Here is a 23,528-nt window from a genome sequence, read left to right on the forward strand (position 1 = left end):
TTTCATCACATCTCTGCACCACCTAATTCTACGTTGAACCACGAGATATTTTCTAAATAAACGGTCGTGAAGGTCACATTCTATTTTGGTCTGGCATTTAGATACGAGATAAAAGGACAGAGCCAGACTTTCTGTAAGATTTGTAGGCAGAGGAGTTGTGTGAATTTAATTGCAAGATGATTTTAATCTGTGAAACTCAATGGAATTTATGTTGGAACACATTCCTCTTGACTCTATAAATGCAAATGCTTGCCGATAGCATCAAAAGGGCTCAAATTCTTAAAAAATTACATCCATGTCTATGTCACAGTAATATAAAATTCGAAGGAGAGTGGATGGCAGTCTAAACTATGTGTACAATACCTAAGTGTTGAGTTAGACTTTTAAAGAGACAAAGTAATCTCTTAAAATATAGATGGTATTTTAATTGCCGTGCTTTTGAGTGCATGATATTTTGATAATTCTACAAAAGCCTCTATCTCAAAGATATAAAACCTTTGTGAATCTGAATCTCTTCATCAGCTGACTGAAACAGCTATTTTTATTTTGAAATATATCTCTTAAATTTCTCTTTTCCAAAGCTGCTAAAAGACATTAAGATCAAGAATATTATTTAGGAGAAGCAAATAAGCATTAATAAATTAAATGTTCCCACATTTCAATTTGGATTTGGATACTTAGGCAATGTGAAGAAAAACTGTCATATGCATAACAGTTCCATGTAATCTACTGGATCATTTTAACCAAGCACAAACCAGGGATCATAACAGACGCACATGAATATATGAAACTAAATAAATTGAACCCTTCAACATCTAGCAGTTAAACTAAACAGAAAAAAATGCTATACTGCTTAAGAGTGATGTAATGAAGGATGAAGAATGGTGGTTAAACAAGTAATAACTCAGTATATAAAATTATATCACATTTAAACAGGCAGAGCTACTGTACCCCTAAAGCTAACTGATATTTCTAAGACCAGTGCAATAAATGATGCACAGTATCAAAACCTGTGTAAGATACCTATCAAGCTATTTGAATTTCCATCAGAAGTTTCATGAACTCTTAATAAGACATAAACACATTCTGCTATTTTCAGCATTTCTGCTCCTGTCAAAAAATAATCCCATCTAAACTTTCAACATTGTTTTTGCCCCACTGATAACCATTAACAAAAATCTTGGGAAATGAGCTGAATTGATGTATCTGAAGTCATCCTACTCAGGCTTTTTCTGAGACTACTTCTTAGTTTAAAGTACAACGTGCCAGCACCCAAAAGACCCAGAGTGCTGAAATAATGCCAGGAAGAACAGTTTTAATGGGTTTGTGGAGTAAAAAAACAAGCCAAAGAACATACAGCAACTCTGAAATATGCTTCTCAGAACTCATCTCACAGAGGCAACATTCAAATTCTGCACTAATCACAACTTCCTACAGGCTAGCTAGCCTCAATTTGAGTTTATGGCAGTAAAGCAGCTGTAGGTGTAAATGGGCCACTAGGAGAATGTTCAGTCCAGCTTCTGCTGGAGGAATGTCTATAATAACAAATGCTCAATCACAACAGAAATATTTGTCAGGAAGCTCTCTGTTCTATTAAATACAATAGGAACAATAAAGAAAGTGTGAGAAAGACTTCATTCTTTCTGGACTTCACACTTACAATCAATGCTGTAAGTAAATTGCTTTAATTGAATGCCGTTCTTTTGTATCTCTACTTTCAACAGACTCAAACAGTGAAAGTGAGAATGTATCAGCCATAGAAGAATATTTGTGTTCTACATGAAGACCAGCCAAGTTAGACTGAGACAGGATACAAATTCACTAGTTTGGCAAGGAGGTATACGTCAGGAATAACTGTTATGTAAGAGCTGACTTTATGTTTTACTTTGTCTGATATATTTGAATTGAGTGCATGAACTGGAAAGGACCTTCTAGTTTATTATCCTATCTGTAACAGTAATTGTTAGAAGATATTTAGGGAAAGGATAAATAAACAATTCAAATGTTTTTCAGGGCCCTGAGGGAACCAATAGGCCTTAGCAGCCCTGAGCAGTCTCACCCGGGAAGCACACCCGTGCCATTGGCCAACAGGCCCAGTAGCCCCATGTAAGCTCACATTTGGGCTTAACGTTTGCCTGAACTTTGTTACAGGAGTATCTGTCTCTGGCCCTCTTTCTTGTTGTTCCTAACTGGATCCTTGAATAAGCCCTGGACCTAGTTCATCACTTACTTTGTCTGGGATTGTTGATGGATGTATCTAGCCAGTTCTGCTTGGATGCTGTGGAGCTGTGCCCCACTGGTGAGGGCACGGCCTGTCCTGCAGTCACGCTTGGCTCTTGGCTCCTTCTCCTTTGTGGAGCATTCCCACACTTGCTGCTGTTCCCTATCAATGTGGAGGCAGTGCCTCCAATACCTTTCAGCATTTCTCCTTTGTAGGCCACCTGAAGTGGAGGACTGGATCCACATCACAGTGGATGTGTCATTAATAGTGTTTTAACGACCTTCCTTGAGCCTGTTTTTTTTAAGGTAGTTATACACAAAAGACTTTAGACTCCTGAAACTATTGGAAAGGCATAAATCTGTTAAATTGATAAAAGAAAAACTATCTACTAAACCTGCATAAAGAAATAATTCCTAACATCAAACTTCTAGTGAGTATTACTTGTTACACTGATATGCTTTGCAATATGGCAAAGGTGATAACAAAAAAAAACCTGGCTGATAAAAATATGGATGGAACATGAAGGAAAACATGTGTGTATATATAGTCTTAAATATCGGTAGTTGGGTAGACAAATGCATCTAATGACATGAATATCAGTTTTCAGAGACTGTATCTTAATTGTTCAATCTATATCAATCTCTCCAAATACGCACTCAATGCTTTGCAGTGCATGTTCCCTAGTAGATGATCCATGAACAGCATTAGACAAAATATCTTGTGCAAACTGAGCTCGAATAGATTCAGGAGAGGTCTCTTTTGCCACTTCTGGATCAGTTGGACCCATTAGTTGCCTCCACTCTTCCACAGCATTTTCCTTTGTTAAGATCATTACCACTGATGGGCCCCTGTAAAATCAATAAAAGGAAACTCTTAGACTATTCCAAGAAGCAGACTTAGCTTTGACTTCAGAGGTAAAGGGTTATGGTATACGTTAAGCTATCTGAATTTTGTTAAACTGTTTAAATTTTAAAATTTGTTTCTGAGTGTTTTGTTTAAGACAATATTCTGTATTTGAAAGCAAAAAAGATTATGATGATCAGATATTTGAATTTGGACTTTTTGTCCTAAAAAGCTTCTCACCCAATAATTTCTGAAGCAAGACAATACATACTGTTTTATCAACAGCTATACTACCTGTATTATGAGGAAGATATTTCTTCTAAGTGGGAAGAACAAGATTCCATCAGAAGTTAGTTCTTTTTTTTGAGAAAAAAAAATCCAAAATAATAGTCACTATCCAGAAGCTTGCAAAGGATTTTAAATCTTCCTTTTGAAGGAAGAACAGTCTGTGCTAGAATGCACTCAACTTGCCAGAAAGAGTGACAGAATGTAAAATCCTTAGCCCACTCTGGGTGTAGCATGTTTCGTTGGCACTGTGAATTCAAGATTTGGTGTATACTTACATATACCAGTATTGTATAGCAAGACACTTACTCAGTCATACAAGCCACTAACTGTTCAAAAAAGGGTTTTCCTTTGTGATCCTTATAAAACTGTGTAGCCATTTCACGAGTTAAAGCTTCTTCTTTAACCTTTGAGATGGTAAATCCAGCATCTTTAACTTTTTGCATAATGTCATCTAGAAGAATAACAAGTAAACTCATTCTTGATTGAAATAGTTTAGATGCAAAAAAACAAAACAAAACAAAAGAAAACAAAAATTTAACAGTTTCAGAAAATACTAGATGCTTTTTAAAAAATCACCATTATCTATTAAAATTCTACTGATAGTGTCAAACTCTCATGGACAATACGACAAACACTTCAACAGTCCTCTAAAACATACAGAAACCATTGTCATTGCATGAATCCATTTCTATGCAGGTGACAAATCCAGACTGCTATAAACTATATCAGTAGCACTCACTGCTGCTTCTCACATTGGACAGAACGTGGACTGTAGTTGTAATGCTGCTTCACACACCAGCTGGCCTGCTAAAGTCGGTCTGGATTGTAACAAGAGCGGAATAAAGACTCAAAAAGGCCAATGATGAGAGTTTTAGAAAGACTACTGAAATTTGCTAGGATGGAAAGGAAGAATGCCAACAAGAGGCTCTAGAGTGAGGGTTTAAAAAAAGTGGCAGCAAAAATCTTTAAGGTAAGATTCCAAATTGTACATAGTCTACTTTTTACTTTGATCTTTTCTCCTCATTCCCTTTGTCTAATAGTGGGTTAAACCAAGGATGGGAACGCATCTAATTGAGCAATGACCCCTTTTGAGTCAGTAGAGATACTTGTTTGAAATAAATAACATGAATTTCAAAACCCTCCCTCTCGTCTGACTTAGAAGGATGCTGGATGGCTAGTTTGCACAACTGCCTGGCTTGTAAAGAGTTTAACTTAGCTAAGAACTCTCTCATTTCAGTTCACCACCATTCTTGTGAAGAAAGAGCTATAGGCAGCTTAAGCAAAGGAAATTTGAGACCTCAATATGAATTATGCAAGCCCTGTAAAAGCATTTCTCTGCACAGAAAAAGCATTTCAGACAATAAAAAACATCCATCTGACATGATTTACTGCAGTGTACATTGCTAATATTTTGTAGAAATTACATCTGTAGACATAGTCCATACTTTCTAGATCACTTACCTTTGTGGTTCTTAGCAGCAGCAGGTTTGATTAATGCCAGGGTATGCTCCTGAGGGAAGAAGAACTGTAATTCCTTCTGAGCCTCGTCAGGTGTAGAACTACCATGCAGCTGATCAATAGGTATGTTTTCGACTGTGTACTTTGCACGTAAACTAGAAGTCATTTAAAGAGTAAGTTACTTAAAGGAATAACCATTTTCATCTTCAACTATGACTAGTCTTAACCCAGTGAATATAATCTAGTGTTGATCTGGCAACTTAAGTGCTTGATGATCTCTCCGTAGGGGTAAGAAGCCTTCATTGTCTACAGAAAGAACAATTAACTTTTTAATTAACCACCTGAAGTATGAATACCTTCCTTCCCGACTCCCATCTTGTTATATTTCCAAGATAATACCACTTCTTTATTAATGAATCAGCACTTCGGTCAACAACAGGTAAGATGATACCACAGCAGTTTCTTAGAACAATAAAATAAGCAGGTAAAACTAAGACATCCATTTATAAAATGTGTAGGAGAAACTTAGCCACAAATAATATATTCTACTGATGCAAAGTTTTCATTAAATTGAGAAAATAAGCATATATTCTAAAAAAATAATGTTATTTAAAAAAAAAAAAAGGGGGAGATATTACCAATATTTTTTCTCCGACTCAAGAGATGTTCTTTCATTTCGATACCCTTTTTTTTGAACCGAGCTTTTAATTATGTTTAGCAGCCATTATTTCTCAAAAAATGCTGTAGTTTCTATGTAAAACACACCACTTCTTCAAAGAAAAGCTTAACAAACTGCAGAAATATATATTCGTTTCCAGATGATGGCACTATAGTTACACCAGTTCAAATGTAGGATTCATTGAGATGAGCAACGTTAAAGTAAGTTGGAAGCTGTGAATGGTGGCTTACTATTTTAAGTATTACCTGTCTGGATTTTCCTTCTTAGCCTCTTCAACAATCTTTGGGCCTAATAAATGTCTCCAGTGTTGTACAGCATTTTCTCGTGTTAGAGCAAGTACAAGAGTTGGACCACTGTGAAATAGGAAAACTGGCACTGAAAAAAAACCATTAAACTCTCTGTAATTTGTAAAAGTAATTTGATTATATATAGTCTGAGCTAAGAAAACGAGCCTTAGTATTGGAAGATTTTAAAATTGATCTCTGTTTAAACAGCTATGGTCTGATAAAACGTTACAGAGCTTAAACGTGAATTTACCTTTCAAAGTTACTGAATATCATCACAACAAGAAGAATGTTATAGAATTGGTCTGTGTCTTCCTTATTAGACATAAAAATGCTGATCAGCTCCTAAGTTTTTGTCCCAGCCATATCCCAACTTCATATGAAGGCCATATCCAAACATGATTAATTTTTCCTCCCCAAGGAATCCAGCACACAGTTTGGATGAGGATTTCAGAGCTCTCCTACAGACAACCTAAATGCAGCCTTCCAGAGCAGAGCTCTACTGGTTTCACCCAAATCAATGGAATTGGCTGCTGACTTTGACATAATACATAGAGAGATATGGAGTAGCTAGTAATTTTTAAAAACCTCATTTATCTGCTATACTTGGGAATGATCTCAGTATCTGCAGTTGTCTGATCCTGTTTTGAGTTTTACTAAACTCTGAGATACAGGGGTATCTTGTAGCCGTGTATTATTCAGGCTAATTATTCATTGCTAAAATGTCAGCCTTATTTATAAATCCACATTCGCATTTTTCATTCAACGTACCTGGTCATTTGCTCTAGAAGTACAGGGAAGTAGTCTTGATTTTCATGCTCTTTGTAAAATTCACGTGTTTGTTCTTCAGATAAGATTATTTCTTTCTGCATTGCTATTTTAAAGCCATCCTCCTTTATTCTTCGCAGGATAGAATCTGTTTAATATATTGAAACAATGCTAAATTGCCATCCATTCATTAATTTGCACACCTGCGAAGAAGTGACGTGGACTTTCCAATCATAATGTTTAATTTTTACAAGTGAACTTATTCCCTAACTAAAGAACAGAAAACTAATTTAAAGCAACTGCTAGAGGGCTTCAGTAGTGGCCTGTACACTCAGAAAACTGATGCTCACCTTCTTGAGGATTTCTCTCACCAGAAGCCTCAGTAGGAATTCCTGACCGAGAAATACGACATGTGTTACTCTCACCAAAAGAAGGTCTAAGGATTTTGAATAGATGGATGTTCATTTAATGAAGTCTTATAAGACCATAAGCATAAGTAAGCAGTAGTTGGCAGAAGTCAAAATGACTCTATAATTACCTATGCATAGACTGCCGAACTGCTGGTCTAAGAAAAATATTGGATAACAATCAAGAAAATAAATACACAATGAGAGGTCAAGATTGTAGTCTTTCAGATCTCTGTGCCTAGGTTGTTTCAAGTACAGTGATTCTCAACTTAGAAATAAAAACACTATCTAGAATCTAGGAAGTGCTGGGGCTAGTTCTGTTTAATACCTTTATCAACAATCTGGATGAGGGGACTGAGTGGTGCCTCAGTAAGTTTGCAGATGATACCAAATTGCGTGGCAGTCAATCTGCTCAAGAGTAGGAAGGCTCCGCAGAGGGATCTGGACAGGCTGGACCAATGGGCTGAGGTGAACTGTATGAGGTTCAACAAGGCCAAGTGCTGGGTCCTGCACTTGGGTCACAACAACCCCATGCAATGCTACAGGCTTAGGGAAGAGTGGCTGGAAAGCTGCCAGGTGGAAAGGGACCTGGGGATGCTGGTAGGCAGGCAACTGAACATGAGCCAGCAGTGTGCCCAGGTGGCCAAGAAGGCCAACAGCATTCTGGCTTGCATCAGGAACCGTGTGGTCAGCAGGAGTAGGGAAGTGATCGTGTCCCTGTACTCGGCACTGGTGAGGCTGTAGCTCGAATACTGTGTTCAGTTTTGGGCCCCTCAGTACAAGAAGGACGTTGAGTTGCTGGAGCACATCCAGAGAAGGGCAAGAAAGCTGGTGGGGGGTCTGGAGAGAAAGCGTTATGAGGAGTGGCTGAGGGAACTGGGATTGTTTAGTCTGGAGAAGAGGAGGCTGAGGTGAGACCTCATTGCTCTCTACAACTACCTGAAAGGAGGTTGTAGGGAGAAGGGTGTTGGTCTCTTCTACCAAGTAACTTGTGATAGGACAAGAGGAAATGGCCTTAAGTTGCAGCAGGGGAGGTTTAGGTTGGATATTAGGAAACACTTCTTTACTGAAAGAGTGATCAGGCACTGGAACAGGCTGCCCAGGGATGTAGAGGAGTCCCCATCCCTGGAGGTGTTCAAAGAACATGTAGATGTGGCACTTCAGGACATGGTCTGGTAAGCATGGTGGTGTTGGGTTGATGGTTGGAGGTCTTTTACAACCTTAAAGATTCTATGATTCTATGAAGAAATGCAAACATACACCTGAGAAGAAAAGTAAACGTGTTTGGTTGGAGCTTCATGTTAATGGGGTAGATTTTTTAATTTAATCTGTAAAAAGGTGATTTGTATGGACCTGTTCTTGTGCAGCACTGCCTTATGCAGCGTAGAACACCCTGGGTCAGATTTTTTTCACCTTGCCATTGATCTACCTTGAACCTTGGATTCAATAATAATATCAGTTACTTTATTATGCTAGGAAGTATGATCCTCTATACTATGCTTTGGAAATACTAGCTTTGCTGAGAGGTCTTCTAGAGACATTCCATCCAAATATACGATCTAAAGATGTTCTTGAAAAATCAACCAAAGGAACAAAATAGCATTGGTATTTACATTCTCAATATATCAAATACATGAACTATGTAACTTTTTTCCTGTTGACTTAATGCTGGGGAGACAATATAATCTAAGAAAATTTCATTGATAGAGTTAGATTTTTCAAAATTCAAAATATGAGACTTTTTGTATACCCTTGATAGAAAATTTAGTTATTAACACTTACTTCGTCTTTCCCTTAAAACGGAAGGTCTGATTAAGGCCAAAGTCTTTTCCACTTTTTGGTCTGACTTGTTTGGATCAAAATTTGGGAAAAAGAAGGCAAGTTGTCTGCTGGCATCTTCTACACTGTCTTGCACATCACATACATTTAATATACTCTCAGTTTCCACAGTTCCTTCCAACCTAATGAGACAAAAAGTAATACAGTATTTAAGTCACTGCTTGCATTAACAGTTGACTTCTTCAAGATGCACTTAAGTTTAGTGAAACGTAAGAATAGAATGCCAAACTAAGTTTTTATTAAATTCAGATTCATGACTAAAGTAATGTTTCTGAGAAGAGAATTATTAATCTTTTCAAAGTGCCTTGTCATGTGCAAAGAAAGAGAAATCTCAGCCATGCAGCTTTTCTAATTCCCCTCTAGCTTATTCAAAATAGTCTCCCTGTTTCACGAGACAGAGTTACTACTAACAGAATTCTCTTTAACAGAGCTACCTCTTATTGTTACTTGCCTGTATTTCTAAGGTTTATTTAGCTATGTAAATACAGTTACTCTTGGCCATGCAATATTCCCCAGTTGTCCTAAATTAATGCAAAAAGGAATGCAGCAGGCATCAACAAAAATATCCATTATTATGACAAGCTCTTTTTTGGAACAAAGTATTTAAATTCATGTTGCTTTATGTAAATCTCTTGTCTAAATATAAAACTTGATCCAATATTTGAATTTTTGTGAACATTCTCTTTATTGTCTGATGCTATGTGTACAACTATCATCCTCTTCAAAATTCTCTACAAATACTTAGCATAGGAGAAAAATAGACATTTCAAGGTACCATGGTTGTGAATAGCTAATCCTTACAATGTTTTATGCATCTTGGAGGCAGAGGGGAACAAAACCTAAAACTCTCCCACTTGTTTACTGGCTTTTACAGAGTGGTCCCAGGGAGCACAGCATGCTTCAGGTGTCCCCTAGTCTCCCTTGGGCCACATCTACAGTTTCCCAGCATACACAGGAGTAAACACGAGCAAGAGTTCAACTCTCAGTGGGCAATGCTGGCAGTTACTTTCTCTGGGCTGCACTTCTAATGACAGTCTTGTTAAAGACCAGGTGAAGAACTTCGCCTATTCCCAGAACCCCGTGCACATGGGCATGTGAGTGTCTGCAAGAATGTGTCTTGGTTGATGGTGTGCTCCAAATACTGTAATGGAACCACATAAACCCATTTTCACTGTTAGTTACCTTTCTGGTTTCTCAGGCTCAGGCTCGTCAGGTACACTCTCGCTTGATTTACGTAGTTCTTTCCAGAGAGGAATAGCATCAGCTGCTTCTTTTTTAGTGATTGCCAAAACATGGCATGGTCCACTCATCATGAATTGAACAAAATCATCAAAATCAGGCTAAAAAACATAATTTTCCCCTATGAATTGCTGGAACTCTGAGTTTATAATCAGAAATGAGACAACCATCTTTTCCAAACTCACTTATAGTTCCTGCCCTAAAATGGCATTCACATACATTACTCAAAACCCTGACAAATTGTTTGGGAAATTTTTTGATCACACATTTGAGACAACAACATTCTAAAATGTCTGAAGCAAAATTAATTGCAACAAAGGAAGTCATAGAACTACATTAAGCAGGTACCACATGTTCTTTCAGGTTAAAATGCAGATGGCATGAGTTGAAGAAAATGATCTAGAAATGAGATGTGATCAAATGCTATGCTTGCAGTAGCACATATAGTGTGATATAACAAACAGCAATGAAGTTACATGCATAATTTTTGAAACTGAAAATCACGTGCGTGGCTGTAAATATAGAACACCGAGATATTTGCAAGGCATTTGTAGGCTTTTCCTTTGTTCTTTTAGCTATGTTGTTTCCACTCCTTCAGTTTCAACCTTTAATTCTATAAATGTACATTTTCATCAGAAAATAATTTTTGAACCCGTTGTGAGTTTTTAATTTTTTTTTCCTTGTATGTCACCTTCTTCTTCAGTAGTGTTAATTTCCTCAAGTATCTTCTCTCCTTTTAAGTATTTGACTAAATCTTTCCTTTACCAGTCACCCTCATGTAGAATACATTGTGTAGAATACATTTTTCTTTTAATAATATGAGGATGAAATATTCACATGTATGCTTTCAATTAAATTTTTTTTTCTTTCAATTATTTTCCTATCTGTACATACACTTAACCCATTTCACAAGATGAACAAACTCAAAAGAGATAGAATGAATGCAAGCACAAAAACATTTAGTATGGTGCACAAAGGGAGTATTTATGCTATTGCGGCTTCAAAAATACATTTGCTCACATTAGAAGAAATAGATGTGGCTATTAGATTTAGCTATCCTGGATGACTCAGCTTCATCATTAAAAAAACCTAATTTCTACTTGCAGTTATATCTGAAGATCTGTTGCCTTGAGTCTCCATTCTGTTATAACAGGCAACCTCTGGACCTTTAGCAAGCTTGCGGAGTATTAAATAAGGAGTAATTTTGCCCACTGAGCACAAAGGAATGTGTGTTCAACATTGTCACTTTAACATATTTATTTTTCAATTTAAAGTTACACTTAAAGAATGGCAAATAATTGGCTTCTCAACATGCATAGGACCCTCTGGACCACTTCTGATAGTTTGTAGTAGTTTTGTTATTGTCCCTGTCTTAATGTTGTCTAGGATCTGCTGTAATGTAGTAGTGCTGATGCATATCAAACACTGCCTGCTTTTTCTCTGTCTTTGTTCTTCCCATGTCTCCCTCTACACCTAACTAATATCAAATTTGGCTGCTCTACCCTCAAAGATGGCATATTTTTACCTCTATTTCAGAACCGTCTCTATCTAAACTAGAATTGCAGCTTTGCCAAAACAAAGCTCTTCACAACTCCTTACCAGCTCTCTCCCTGTTACTTCATTTCTAAACTGTAGTGAGCCATCAGGTCATTACTATCAGATTCCTTTTTTCCCCTCTGTCTTCAGTGAGAATCATCTTGTGTCACTCTCATTTCATTTGGAATGCCACAGGAACACATTCCTAGCTGCTTCTTTTGATGATGCCAGCCCCTTCACTGATTGCTTCCATTGATCTTCCTAATAATATCAAACAAACTAGTTGTCCGCATATAATTCCAGCTTCTGTCAATCTTATGCAGATCTTAAATAGGAGAAGGTATAAATACTTGCTAAGCAGCTTCGTTTTTGTGATTCAAATCCTTCTGTAGAGAGAACTTTAGTTATTGTACTTCCAAAGCACTTGACAATATTCAGGTGCTAGTTTGCTAGACCACTGCCATTTAATGGCAAAATTTAACCGTTTTATTGAACATTCTGTCTGTCCTTAGGTGGTTTTTGTCCTCTAATATAGAATAGGGCCAGAAAAATACACTTCAATGGAGACGCTTTCTCTTTCCGCCTGTGCTTATTCTCAGTACTGCCCCATGACAGAAGCTATAAAGAAGAAAAAATGTAATCATACTATCACTTATTTTCTGGCTGGAAGAGTATGTGTCAAATAGGTACATACTCTCACATAGATGACACTGGGTTTTTGCTTTGTTTTACATTCCATGACCTAACAGTATTTTTAGGGACATTAACTGGAGTTCAGTTTTATTTAGTTGGAATGTTAGTGTGCTACCAAACCATATTTGTATGAGTTGGTAAGAAAAAAAAGAGACATAATATAATAAATCTACATTAATTCAATTCTTCAACATACTAAAAACTTACAAACCAGAGATTTGCAAGCATATATATCTACGATTATTAGTTTTACCTGTTTCTTTTGTTTAGGTTTTTGTTTTCATATTGTTTTTACCTGTTCTTTATTCCGAGCATAGAACACTCTGATTTGCTCTTCAGTTAGCATTTTCTCCTCTGCTGCCTCAATGCCAAATCCTGCATCTCTAATCTGCAATTATTCAGTTATTACTCAGTGGCATTTGAAAAGGGATATATACAAAATCATACGTTATTGCAAATCTAAAAATTGATTGATTTTGGAAGCTATCTTAAGTTTAAAATTTTCTGACATATTGAAAATATAACCACTACGTTTGTCTAAACTGAAGTTCCAGCTTTTCAAAGCACTTCACTAAATTCAGGATTACAATGCCCATGAAGTTAATGTTTATGAAAAATATAGTGCAGTTCAATGTATGTATTAATTCAGTAGTTAATAATCCCTTTTATTTAACACTGAATACATTTATTATTTTAACCATTGTGAATTATTAACCTGCAACTACTTCTAAAAATGTTATTGTAAACTATATTATAATCATAGTAGTCATACTATTGTTGTATTAGGCTAAACTACTTGGCTTTAGAAAGAGTAAATCAACAAAAATAAAATCTGTTTTATTATTGTCTATTTTAAGTTACATTACTGCACTAAATTAAAGTGTGTGTAAAAGATGCACATTTACATGACATATCAAAATTCATAGCCTACTGGAATGAGGTTTATACCATATACTGATATGTAAACAACAAAGGCACCAGCCCCAATACTGATCATATGTCAGTATTAATCTGCTTATCAGCACTCTGCTCTTTAAAAGCCTCTATGATGCTGCTGAGTGTTTTCAGACTGCCTTGACAAGGCTGAGCTTGGAAACAGTATAGGTACACACCTCATAAGGCAGTGCAAAGGCAGAGCCAACTAGCAGCTGCTCAGCTCCAGCTAAACTGCCTTCAAGCCTTGTCTGCTTTTTTTTGCCTTTAACGGAGCTTGCCTCCTTTCTGACCAAGGCAGAGTAATTGCAGAAACAATGTACACAACTCTCCGATTTTCTTTCCTGCAAAGGTCACTGGCCCTGTCATGACACTTTTAAAAATATAGTATAATTTCATCTTGATACTTAGTGTTATGAGGCATTTTTTTTTTTTGGTAGCAGAAATGGTAAGAAATGCCTGTAATTGAAATGAGCATTCCTAAAGTATGATATTCTGGAAAGCAGAAGAATTTTTCTTTCACTGTGTGATGGCTTAAATAAATACTGAATCCTTGGATGCATCCTTGTGTACTTGCTGGAATCACATTCTTCACTGCAGGAACAAATACTGCACTACTGACAAGTGCCAGTGTACAATTAGTACACTAATATTAGTGCACATGAATTAGCCTCACCATCTACATGCACATATTGTCCCATGTGTCTCTGCACACACTCTCTTCCATAAGGAACTGGTTAGTTAATTTATGTGTGCCTAAAATTCATAAAGATTCTGTGTGAAGAATTAACTTCACCATCACCATTTCTAGTTTTCATTTCTATTGCAATATAAGGGAAAAAAAAGACAACACTTTTCTGTTTGTAGATTTCACGTGTTGCTGATCAATGCAGCAGGAATCAGTCATACCTCACCTAGTGACGTAAAATACTAAAGCAATAGTGACAATCTGAATACCATATTTTTAAAGGTCAAAATTATGTTGCTTTTATCATCCTTATCGGAGAAGCATTAACAGGTCTTGTTCTAAAGCCTGGGCATAAATTAGGTTCTACTTAATCTTACATCTTGCTACTATGCCTATGCTAAATAGGATGAATGAATCTTCAAAATTTGCCTACCTTTTGTTTAATTTCCTCTACACGTCCCTCTAAGACATCGTTAGGTTTGATAATTCCAACAGAATATCTGACTACTTTTTCTGGGAAAGGGGAAAAATCATGTGTCAATGAATACATTTATCAAAATAAATTCACAATTGAATTTTCTTTTACTTACAAGTAGGTTTCTCTAAATAATTCTCCATTTTAATACTGAGATGGGTAAAGAGTAGTTCAAAAAACCAAGTGACTCCAATACTTAAAGCATGTCTTGGAGTGCCGGACTGTCCTTGGCCATCCCTGGAATCCACATTCCTGATGAACTACTAGTGTTTTGGGTCACATGGTGGAGAAATGGTTCACATGCAGCTAGATGTGGTGGAAAAACTACTATTTAAGATGGGTGCTTTGTCTAGGGAGCTCTGTAAGTACAAGACTAGAAATGTGAAAGGAGATGTCCAGTAAAATACACATTTCTTGTCATAGAAATTTGTTTCCTTAGCATTGTGGATGCTGAAGTCATTAGCAATGAATAACTGTTGAAGTAATATATGCTTACTAACACAATCTAATCTTTAAAACAAGAAGTGTTCCTGGTTGTAGACATACAGTTACAACACCCATAGCATACAGATCCTTGCAAAATGACAGAAAGTGGTCAGAAGATGATATAAACATCTTTCCTTGAAGAATCTGAGGTTTACAGTTAAGTGTTAGCATATAATTCAGTCATGTCCCAAACACTGTAAAAGAACTTCCTAGCTCTAATGGATACAACAGACTGCTACTTGTTTCCAATACTAGAAAACACTCATAGGCACCTGCGTGCAGCAAGGAAAATATTACCACAAAGTGTTAATGTGTTATGGCTTCTGTAGGATCCTCTAACCTGAAGCTGAACCCAAGCTGAAAACTCTGTTCCCTAATTTTGTCACACATTTTGGTTCTGTGGATCAGTACAAAGTCTGTATATAATTGCTAAAGGACTTACAATACTGTACTACTAAGCCTCAGAGGGTTTAAAGCTGAGATCGGGAACGTGTCACTTGAACCATACAATAAAGAAGACAAGAAGAGGAAGGAGAATGGACATAACTTAATCTGTGACAGTGGTCAAATGCCTTATCAAAGGAAAAAAAAAGCCAAGATAAGAAGAAGAGAGAGGATGGAGGAGTTTATTCCATCTGAACATTGCCAAATTACATTCTGTGCATATATGAAGCAGTAGGAAGCTTCAATAGCCACAGATAACAATAATAATAGAAAAGATGTGGGTTCCAGCTCATGATAAGCCTGAAATAAATCATAGACATGAGACTCACAAGCAGGATGGTACATATTTTTCAGTCTTTTTGGAACTTTATCCTACTGTTGTGAATTTATGGTCTTATGTAAGTCTATTCTTTAGTGTTTAAATCTAGTCTGGTGAAAGACCTAATTAAAACAATCTGAAATACAAGCATGCCATTCCTTTAGAGATTAACTCTTCCAGTCTTCACAGGTTGCCCCTATCTTGGTGTTTCTGTAGAACATCCAAGGGTTAACAAGCACCATCTCAACAAATGTACATAGCCAGCACAGGGACCATGTAGAAGTGACTTTTGGGCACTGGTTTTATACAGGAAAACTCCTGGCATGTAGCACTACTGCTGTATGCCAGGGACCTGAATGCTGAAGGTCCCCAAAGGGAGGTGCAAACACTAATGAGAACAGTCCAGTATCTTAATTCCTTACAGAAGAAAGCTTCCCCTCAGTTTGATATCCTCACTCATAACCTCTCATGTTATTAACTCAGAGGAAGGTCTGTTGGTGCTGGACACACACAATTCTTAATCAAATAGCTAGAAAGACATTTGTTCTTTTTCTTTCCACTAACATTTGTAAAATAAATAAAATATATTTACCCATGGGTACATTCTCCTCAATACACTCTTCTGATGATTTCTCTTCTAGGAAAACAAGTTCATCTACCTAAGGGAATTGCAAGCACAGTACAAGTACATCATCAGTGTGAAGCTAAAGCCATCAAAGACAGCTGTCAGATCTTTACAACACTTTTATCTTAATGTAATAATGTATTTGCGACCCAGGAAAGTGAGCAATTCTAGGAAACACGTTGAGCTAGCTTGGTTTTCTTTAACCAAGCTACAGTTTGTTAAAAGTTTCTGTTTACTGTAAGTGGAGTTCTTTGATCTCGAGTTTTACTCAAAACAAGCAACGAGAGATTACTATTTCACGTCTTTATTTGTTTTTTTTTATGATGCATTCTTGCTAAGTTATATATGAAAAATACTCAGCCCTGGAAGAAAAAAAAAGATTACTAAAACTTTTATGTGCTAGTGACATTTTGTCCATCTCTCAATTTCTTGCATTAATAGGCTAATCTGTAAATTTCTTAAGTTTTTATAAAGTCCCATTTAATGGAAATTTCTGAAAAAAAAACCCCTTCACATGTGCCACTATACTGTCAAGAAAAAACACAAAAAATTGAACATTACATTATGGAAAACACTATCACAGGCATGGAGAGAAACCATGTAAGTGTAATAAAAATACTCATTCATATTTAAGTAACAGTTTTGTGAGCACCTCGGTGCGCTCCTTCTGTCCAGCTGCAATTTCCTTCTCTTCTTGAACTAGCTCTGTTATTTTCTTACTTATAAGAGGAGCATTTACACCTCTCACTATTGCAATAATTCTGCCATTCTGTAAAAGAGAAAATAGCACTCTCGGTGAGTTTTCATTGCTTAGGTTGCATATTAACTTGAGTTTTGGAACATGCTCTATCTTGCTATTTTTTTCCAGCAACAGGACCACTTCCTATGCCCGTCGAAGTGAATACCAATTCTACTACTGCCTCTACTAGTACAGAATTAACCTTTCTTACTTTTACTTCCTCTCTTCCTTTCCTGCTTCATTTTCTATATTTATTTGTAGGGTCACCATTAGCAGTACAGTCAGAAGTAAATGCAAATACAGAATTTACTAGCTCTTAATTTCTGTAACATGGAGTTTTCTATCTTTTCCTTTGCGGTACGTTTCAGTGCATACTCAGCCACACTCAGAAGCACCATAATGAAGTTAACTACCAGTGATCAAAGATGCGGCCAACTTCACTTGGCAGCATTCAGATTCAAACCTGAAAGTGCCCTAAAAGTATCATTGTTCTTGGCCCTTGGTTGTGGGAATTCAAATCCTAGCATCCTCAAGACCAAAAACTCCACTGCCTCATAAGTGTTCTACAGTAGAGTTCTAGGAAAACAGTCTTTCTGTAGCCATTAAGGAGAGATAACAAATATATGATTCATTGTCACAATTGCTCAGGTGTGAAAACCGCTATTTTAGTTTTTTATCTTAAAAAACTTGAAGTGGCAGGAAATGTAAACTCTTTCCCTGAGGAAAGGTGTGCATAAAATAATAATTTCACTCTAGCCGCATGTAGACACTTTATGTGAGGCAACCCCAGAAAACTTATACTGATTTCTCACTAAGTAACTACCAAAACTGTGGCTACCACTCATCTTCTGTGGCTGTATGTGCAGCAGCTACAACAAAAATGTGCTCAAGAACCACATATTTAAGCATGGGAAACAGCCTTGAGCAAACATCTGATTATATGGTCCTACATACCGTAAAATGTAAAGATATGATTTATAAGCTTCACATTTCTTCTTAATCTGATGAAAAATTAATGCAGAAGTAGGCAGTATGTTAAAAAAAACTGATACGGTGTACTTACAACACAAAAAAGAAACACAGGTTCACATTTATTCCGAAACGGTTGCAGAGTTCGAATGCCGTCAGCCTCTGCCTGAAGTCAGATGAAAGAGATTATTTACTTACTTAAATGTGTATATGTATGCACATGTGTATATATATTTTAAATATATATATATAAAAATCTTTTTTGCCTGCAATAAAACTGCCATCTCATATACTTTGGTGTTACACACTTGAACTGTAGTCTTAAATACAACCAGCAGTCTTTATGGCACTTGCTGGTGATGAAGAAAGAACTTGTTTGGTAACATGGGATCAGTCTCCCTTTGTATTACAGCAGCTAATAATGGAAAAATTAGCTTACATACCTTATCCTAATACTGCTTCCCTATGTAAGTTTTAATAACACACATAAATGAGGAAGTAGTCCATGCAGTTTTGACAGAAAAGACATTGTATTAAGCTCTTTGTGACATGTGGTCAACTCTATGAAAGCACTTGAGATAATCTCTGAACATAACTGCCTGCTTTTTTGTGTATAAAAAATGCATCTATTTTCTGCAGAAATGCTTTGATCAGGCAGTTGGAAGTTTTCAGTAACATGAAAAAGGATAACCTTGTCCAACATTTGGGAGAAACTAAATTTGTGAAACAAATTTATCTGCTTTAAATATAACACATACATCCTATTTTATACTGCTATTTTAGAGGAATATTTTTACTACTACAGTTTTGTGATAATTAAATTTTTCACTTCCCTCTTTTTGTTCTCTTAAAAATGAAATACAAGAGAATATTTGGGAAAAAAAGCGTAACAGCGTTTTTCAGGGATGTAAGAATTTCAGATGTAATAATCAATAACGTGTAGGCTTAAAACTAAAAATTATATAGTTCAGCTTTCGAATGTTTCTGCAGTCTCATCAAGAAAAAAAAAGTTCTGGGACATCAGCTCCCTTTCTATTATAGCTCCTTCCATATTTATTACCATTTCTAATCTACCTCTAAACAGAGTCTTATGACGTGATATGCGGAAGAGGAGACAATCAGGCCCAAATTATGACCACTCAGTATAAGGACAGTAAAATGAAAGCTCTGTATATGCAGACAGATAAAGACATATATTTAAAATAAAATGCAAACAAAGTTCCATACAGAATTTACATCCTTACCACTGCAAAATGCAACACATCGTCTTCATCAAACTCATTCTTCAGTTTTCTGAATAAATTCACCACAGCTTTGCAAGGACCACACCAAGCTTGATACACATCTATTACTAAAATGTAATAGTTTAGAATTACAAACAACTGACTTATGGAACTTATAAAATAAGACATATATATTAATGTGTTGAAACAGTAGTGTGAAGGTGTTCATATGCATCTTTTCCTAGTCAATGAATGCATCATGAATACATCAATGTATTCAGTGCATACATCATGGTTTCCTCTTTTCTTTCAATTACTTTTTACATCAACGACCTACTTCACAATACTATTTGAGGTTATTAATCCAAATAGCTAAATTTTTCTCATACTCCTTTTCCTTTTAATTCTTCTTTTCTGACTGTTTGTTTTCATTCTTATCTAGATCTTTATTCTACGGGATTTTTACCTCCATGAGCCCATGCGGATCATTTCTTTCCCATTACTACTCCTCTGTAGATACAATCCCATTCCAGATTTGTTCCTTCTACCCAAATACAATTCCTAGGAGACTTAGGAGACATTGTTATTGGAGTAAGTCAACTGAAAACTGAGGAAAATACAGAACATAGAATATGCAGTCTCAAGAATGTGGACCGATTAACTGCTAAGTACAACTGTACAGTATTAATTAAGTCAGTACAAGATTTTAGGGAAAAACTTCCACAGAAGCGTCCTACCTCCTACCGTACACAGGCAGGTAAACACAACATGTACCTTTATAAACATATTAGTACAACCTTTCTTTAAAAGATAATATGGCACTAGTCTTTTAGATTTATGATCAGTATCTATTAAAGATTATATGATCTATACATACAAAAAGCTGTAAATGTCTTCATGAGAGATTAAACAGAAAATAGTAACAGTTAGTACCTACTACACCTTTTGTCATCAACATTTCATCCCACTGGTTTTGATTGGTTATTATGGTCTGAAATAAAATGAATTGACAATTTAACATCTTAAAAATGCAGAAAAAAATCTATTAATCTCTAAAATTGTTCAAGTAATTAGGATTTATACCTGAAACTGAGTTTCTTTCTTCTTGCCTGCCATTTCCCTGTGATTATAGGAAACATATCAAAACACAGTTTTTTAAAAGAGCATGTGACAAGCAGAACTAATTTATATAGTTTTCAATACAACACTGCATTCTGCTTCCCTTAAAAATCAATTCAACAGAAGCCCCTACAACAATGGCAGTTAACATCCCAGTCAGAATTCTGTGGAGCGATATACAACTCCACAAAATCTGGAAATAGAATAAAATGCAGTTTCTTAATCTGTTAGGGTCTTCAAAATGTTTCGGCCTCAAAAATTTTTCAACCTTACAATTACTCTGTCTGAAATTGCCACAGGGACCATGGATGGGACTACAGCTGTTACAACAGTGGACCATTTAAAAAAAAATTTACTAAAGAGCTTCAACTCTAATGACCTCAAATCAGGCTTCCTATCTTCTGGGACAAATGAAAAGCAATTACTTATATGTGTCCCAAAACTAAACACCCAGACTGAATCCTGGTGCATTCATAATCTAGTCATCAATAAAACATGTACTATTTTTTTCCCTTTTTCTTTTTAAATAAATAATTAACTATAAACTGGACAGGAAAACTATCTTAATTAAGTTACATATTTGGATGAAGTTTGTCTTCTGCTTCCAAATGGAGCTGGACCAAGTAATAAATATTATCACTGGATCAGCAGCTTAAGTGGAGGTTTATAAAGGTCTTGATAATCTTTGCATTGAGGAATATGAAAGTGCCACTATGAATGTCACCTCCTCTGGCACTGATATCTGACAAGTCTACAAGCATATACCTCCAGAGTTTGAACTATCCTGGCATTCCCACTGGAGCTGGTCCCTTTAGGTCACAGACTGAGGCACAGTAGCCAACTTGAGAACTCTTGCCTTGATGCTTGTTTCACATTTAATCTAAAAATATAATTAAGGAGTTATACTTTAAACTCAGGCTTTCTTAAAATGATTTAAACCAGGTAGTGAGACAGAGTCGTTAGCATGGTGCTAAAATCAGTCCTTTAAAGACTCCGAGGAGATGATGGAAACTATTGACATTGAAGCAAACTGATATATGAAAATATGCCATATTAGTAGGAAATCTTCAGCTAAAGAACTTGTCTCTCATTGTTGCCTACTGTCACTGAGCAATAAGAATCAATGTACTGCAAGATTAGATCTATAAAACATGTGCCATATAATCACAATGGGCTACACTTTGCAATGGGTCTACACGTGCTCCCCAATTAAAAATGTGCAGTCACGCATTCTCAAATGGCAAATGAACGCACTGTAGAACAGACACGATATGTATGCAAATACACAATTATACGTACTAATCTGGCATAATAGCTGTGTGAGACAAATGTGAAGATACGTGTGACATCTGTATTTCTTAATAACATTTTCACACAACACATTCTCTCAATAATACAGTCAGTATTACACTGATGAAACATGAACATACTAGTACATTTTCTCCATTATCTATGACACAGGCAACATGCTTCTCTAACCTTGACACAAGGAATTTTGCTTTCCATAAGCTACACCTCTTACCATGCCCTTCACAACCAAACCTGCTTCCTCAGATTATTCACATATAAAAATAGACCTGGGTGCACACTCAGATATGCTGTCAAACTGGCCTTCAAATATGCACATTTTTTTGCAGATAGACTTTCAGTATCTTAGCACAAACCTTCATACACATATATACATGAAAACATCCAAACGCTTGTGAGATTTTGACATGCACTCGTGTATATGTACGTACATAGAGACAGACAGGTGCATAAGCACTTGTGTATAACAGTGGGTCCCTGCATGCTCCTAGGTAGCACTCTGATGGGCTGTCTTGATGGGCCCTACCCTTGAATTCTGAGAAACTGGCTAAAATACAAAAAATCACAGATGGAAAACACCCATTGAGGTACACCACACTTCAGCTTGCACATACATGCACACCCGCATGCTTTGACAAGTACATGCAAAGACTCGTATCCTTCTGTAGGCACCCAAGCACGGAAGCACGCAACTCCTTCACGCCTCCTCTGCGCAGGCCCTCTCCATGGGCACACCTGGTGTGTACACACGCACGCACACACGCAGTCTTGTGCATAAGTCCCCCTTCTGCATACACACAGAGAAACCTGAATAAGTGAACAAAAGCGTGGAGGCACAGCAGCTCAGGGGCAGTGTCAGGTTGCCATAACCAGGAAGCTCAGGCACTCGTGCACCCTGTATTAAACACATACACCCTCCATGACAAGCACACCATCACACAGCGGCTTGGGTGGGTGCCTGCTCACCCCTGAGACGGGAGCCCACAGCCCCAGGCCCCTACGTACACCTTGCCCCTGTCCCGGACCAGCCACTTGCCTGGAGAGGCCCTGCAGCTGCCCACCTGTCACTCCCCAACAGCTGTAACTGCCTCTCCAGGCCGTTATCCCACCCCAGCCCCCTTTGCTGCTCAGTCTCCAAGGGCCTTTTTCTCCCCCACCAGCCTCTTTCGACAGTCTGGGGCTGACACGGCAGCAGGGAGCTGAGCTGCAGGCATACACAGAGGGGAATGGGGAGGGAGCTGGGGGGAACAGGGGTGGGAGGAAGAGGTGCCATTTCCTGCACGGTTTCTTCTCAGTTTCTCTCCCTCTAGGCAGAATCCAGCCTTAGCCTTTAAAATGTGAGAAAATTAGTCTTGGAACCTAATTAGCAATCAGCCTTCACTCTGAGACAGAGTGAATTGTGAGACAATGGGGATGAAAAGAGGAAATAATTTGTAGAAGTCATGGTGACCAAAGGAGGGCCTTGAAAGCCAAATAAAGGTGACCCCTCTTGCTCACTCACTATCACTACAGGCCTGTGACCGCACCGGTTCAGAGTATTCAGATGTAAGTTTGCATGTCAACAGCCCCAAAAATTCACAGAAGAATAAGGTGAAGTTCATGTATGCAGGTGGAAAGCATGATTGATCCAGAGTATGGTGTAGCTATTTTCATATATAGATAAACTCTTAAAGGCATCCCAACTGATAAGAAATTCTTTGTGGAGGTACAGATTTAAGAATTATCGCAAATTAAATGTAGGTGTCTCTAAACAATTTGTATTTAACATATGTGTGTTGTTCCTGATTTATAAATCATTCATGCTTCCAATTTACTTCTGAAGCCCTGCCCAGGCCTATTAAGTGCTGTTATGTGTATCTACTGCATCTTAAGAAAATCTCGTTTCAGTGACTTTCTTGTCACTTTTCTTAAGCTTTCTGAGACTCCGAAGCATGACATGCAAAGC

At 37.0% G+C, this 23,528-nt stretch overlaps 1 protein-coding gene across 1 annotated transcript; it reads right to left on the bottom strand.

Moving 5' to 3' along the window:
• Nucleotides 1–2,846: 2,846 nt before the first annotated feature.
• Nucleotides 2,847–20,272, bottom strand: NME8 (NME/NM23 family member 8). Its single transcript, XM_010128403.2, has 15 exons — nt 20,240–20,272; nt 20,090–20,147; nt 19,178–19,284; nt 18,028–18,099; nt 16,878–16,994; nt 16,193–16,259; nt 14,310–14,389; nt 12,551–12,643; nt 9,970–10,127; nt 8,731–8,909; nt 6,545–6,689; nt 5,735–5,842; nt 4,814–4,965; nt 3,659–3,803; nt 2,847–3,069 (listed from the first exon to the last, which is right to left on the bottom strand). Exons 1-15 carry the CDS (start codon nt 20,270–20,272, stop codon nt 2,847–2,849), a joined length of 1,737 nt encoding a protein of 578 aa, XP_010126705.2.
• Between the last annotated feature and the right edge of the window lie 3,256 nt (nt 20,273–23,528).

This window comes from Chlamydotis macqueenii, chromosome 2 (genome assembly GCF_036417535.1).
Source record: "Chlamydotis macqueenii isolate bChlMac1 chromosome 2, bChlMac1.mat, whole genome shotgun sequence".
Lineage (NCBI taxonomy): Eukaryota > Metazoa > Chordata > Aves > Otidiformes > Otididae > Chlamydotis > Chlamydotis macqueenii.

Bases quoted from the DNA above. Each gene is read 5' to 3' on its own strand.
- NME8 (XM_010128403.2), bottom strand. From the start codon at position 20,272: ATGGCAGGCAAGAAGAAAGAAACTCAGTTTCAG. The intron at 4,966-5,734 runs GTAATACTTAAA...AATGACTTCTAG, and splicing joins AAGAAGGAAAATCCAGACAG to TTTACGTGCAAAGTACACAG. The intron at 3,804-4,813 runs GTAAGTGATCTA...TTATTCTTCTAG, and splicing joins TGCTGCTAAGAACCACAAAG to ATGACATTATGCAAAAAGTT.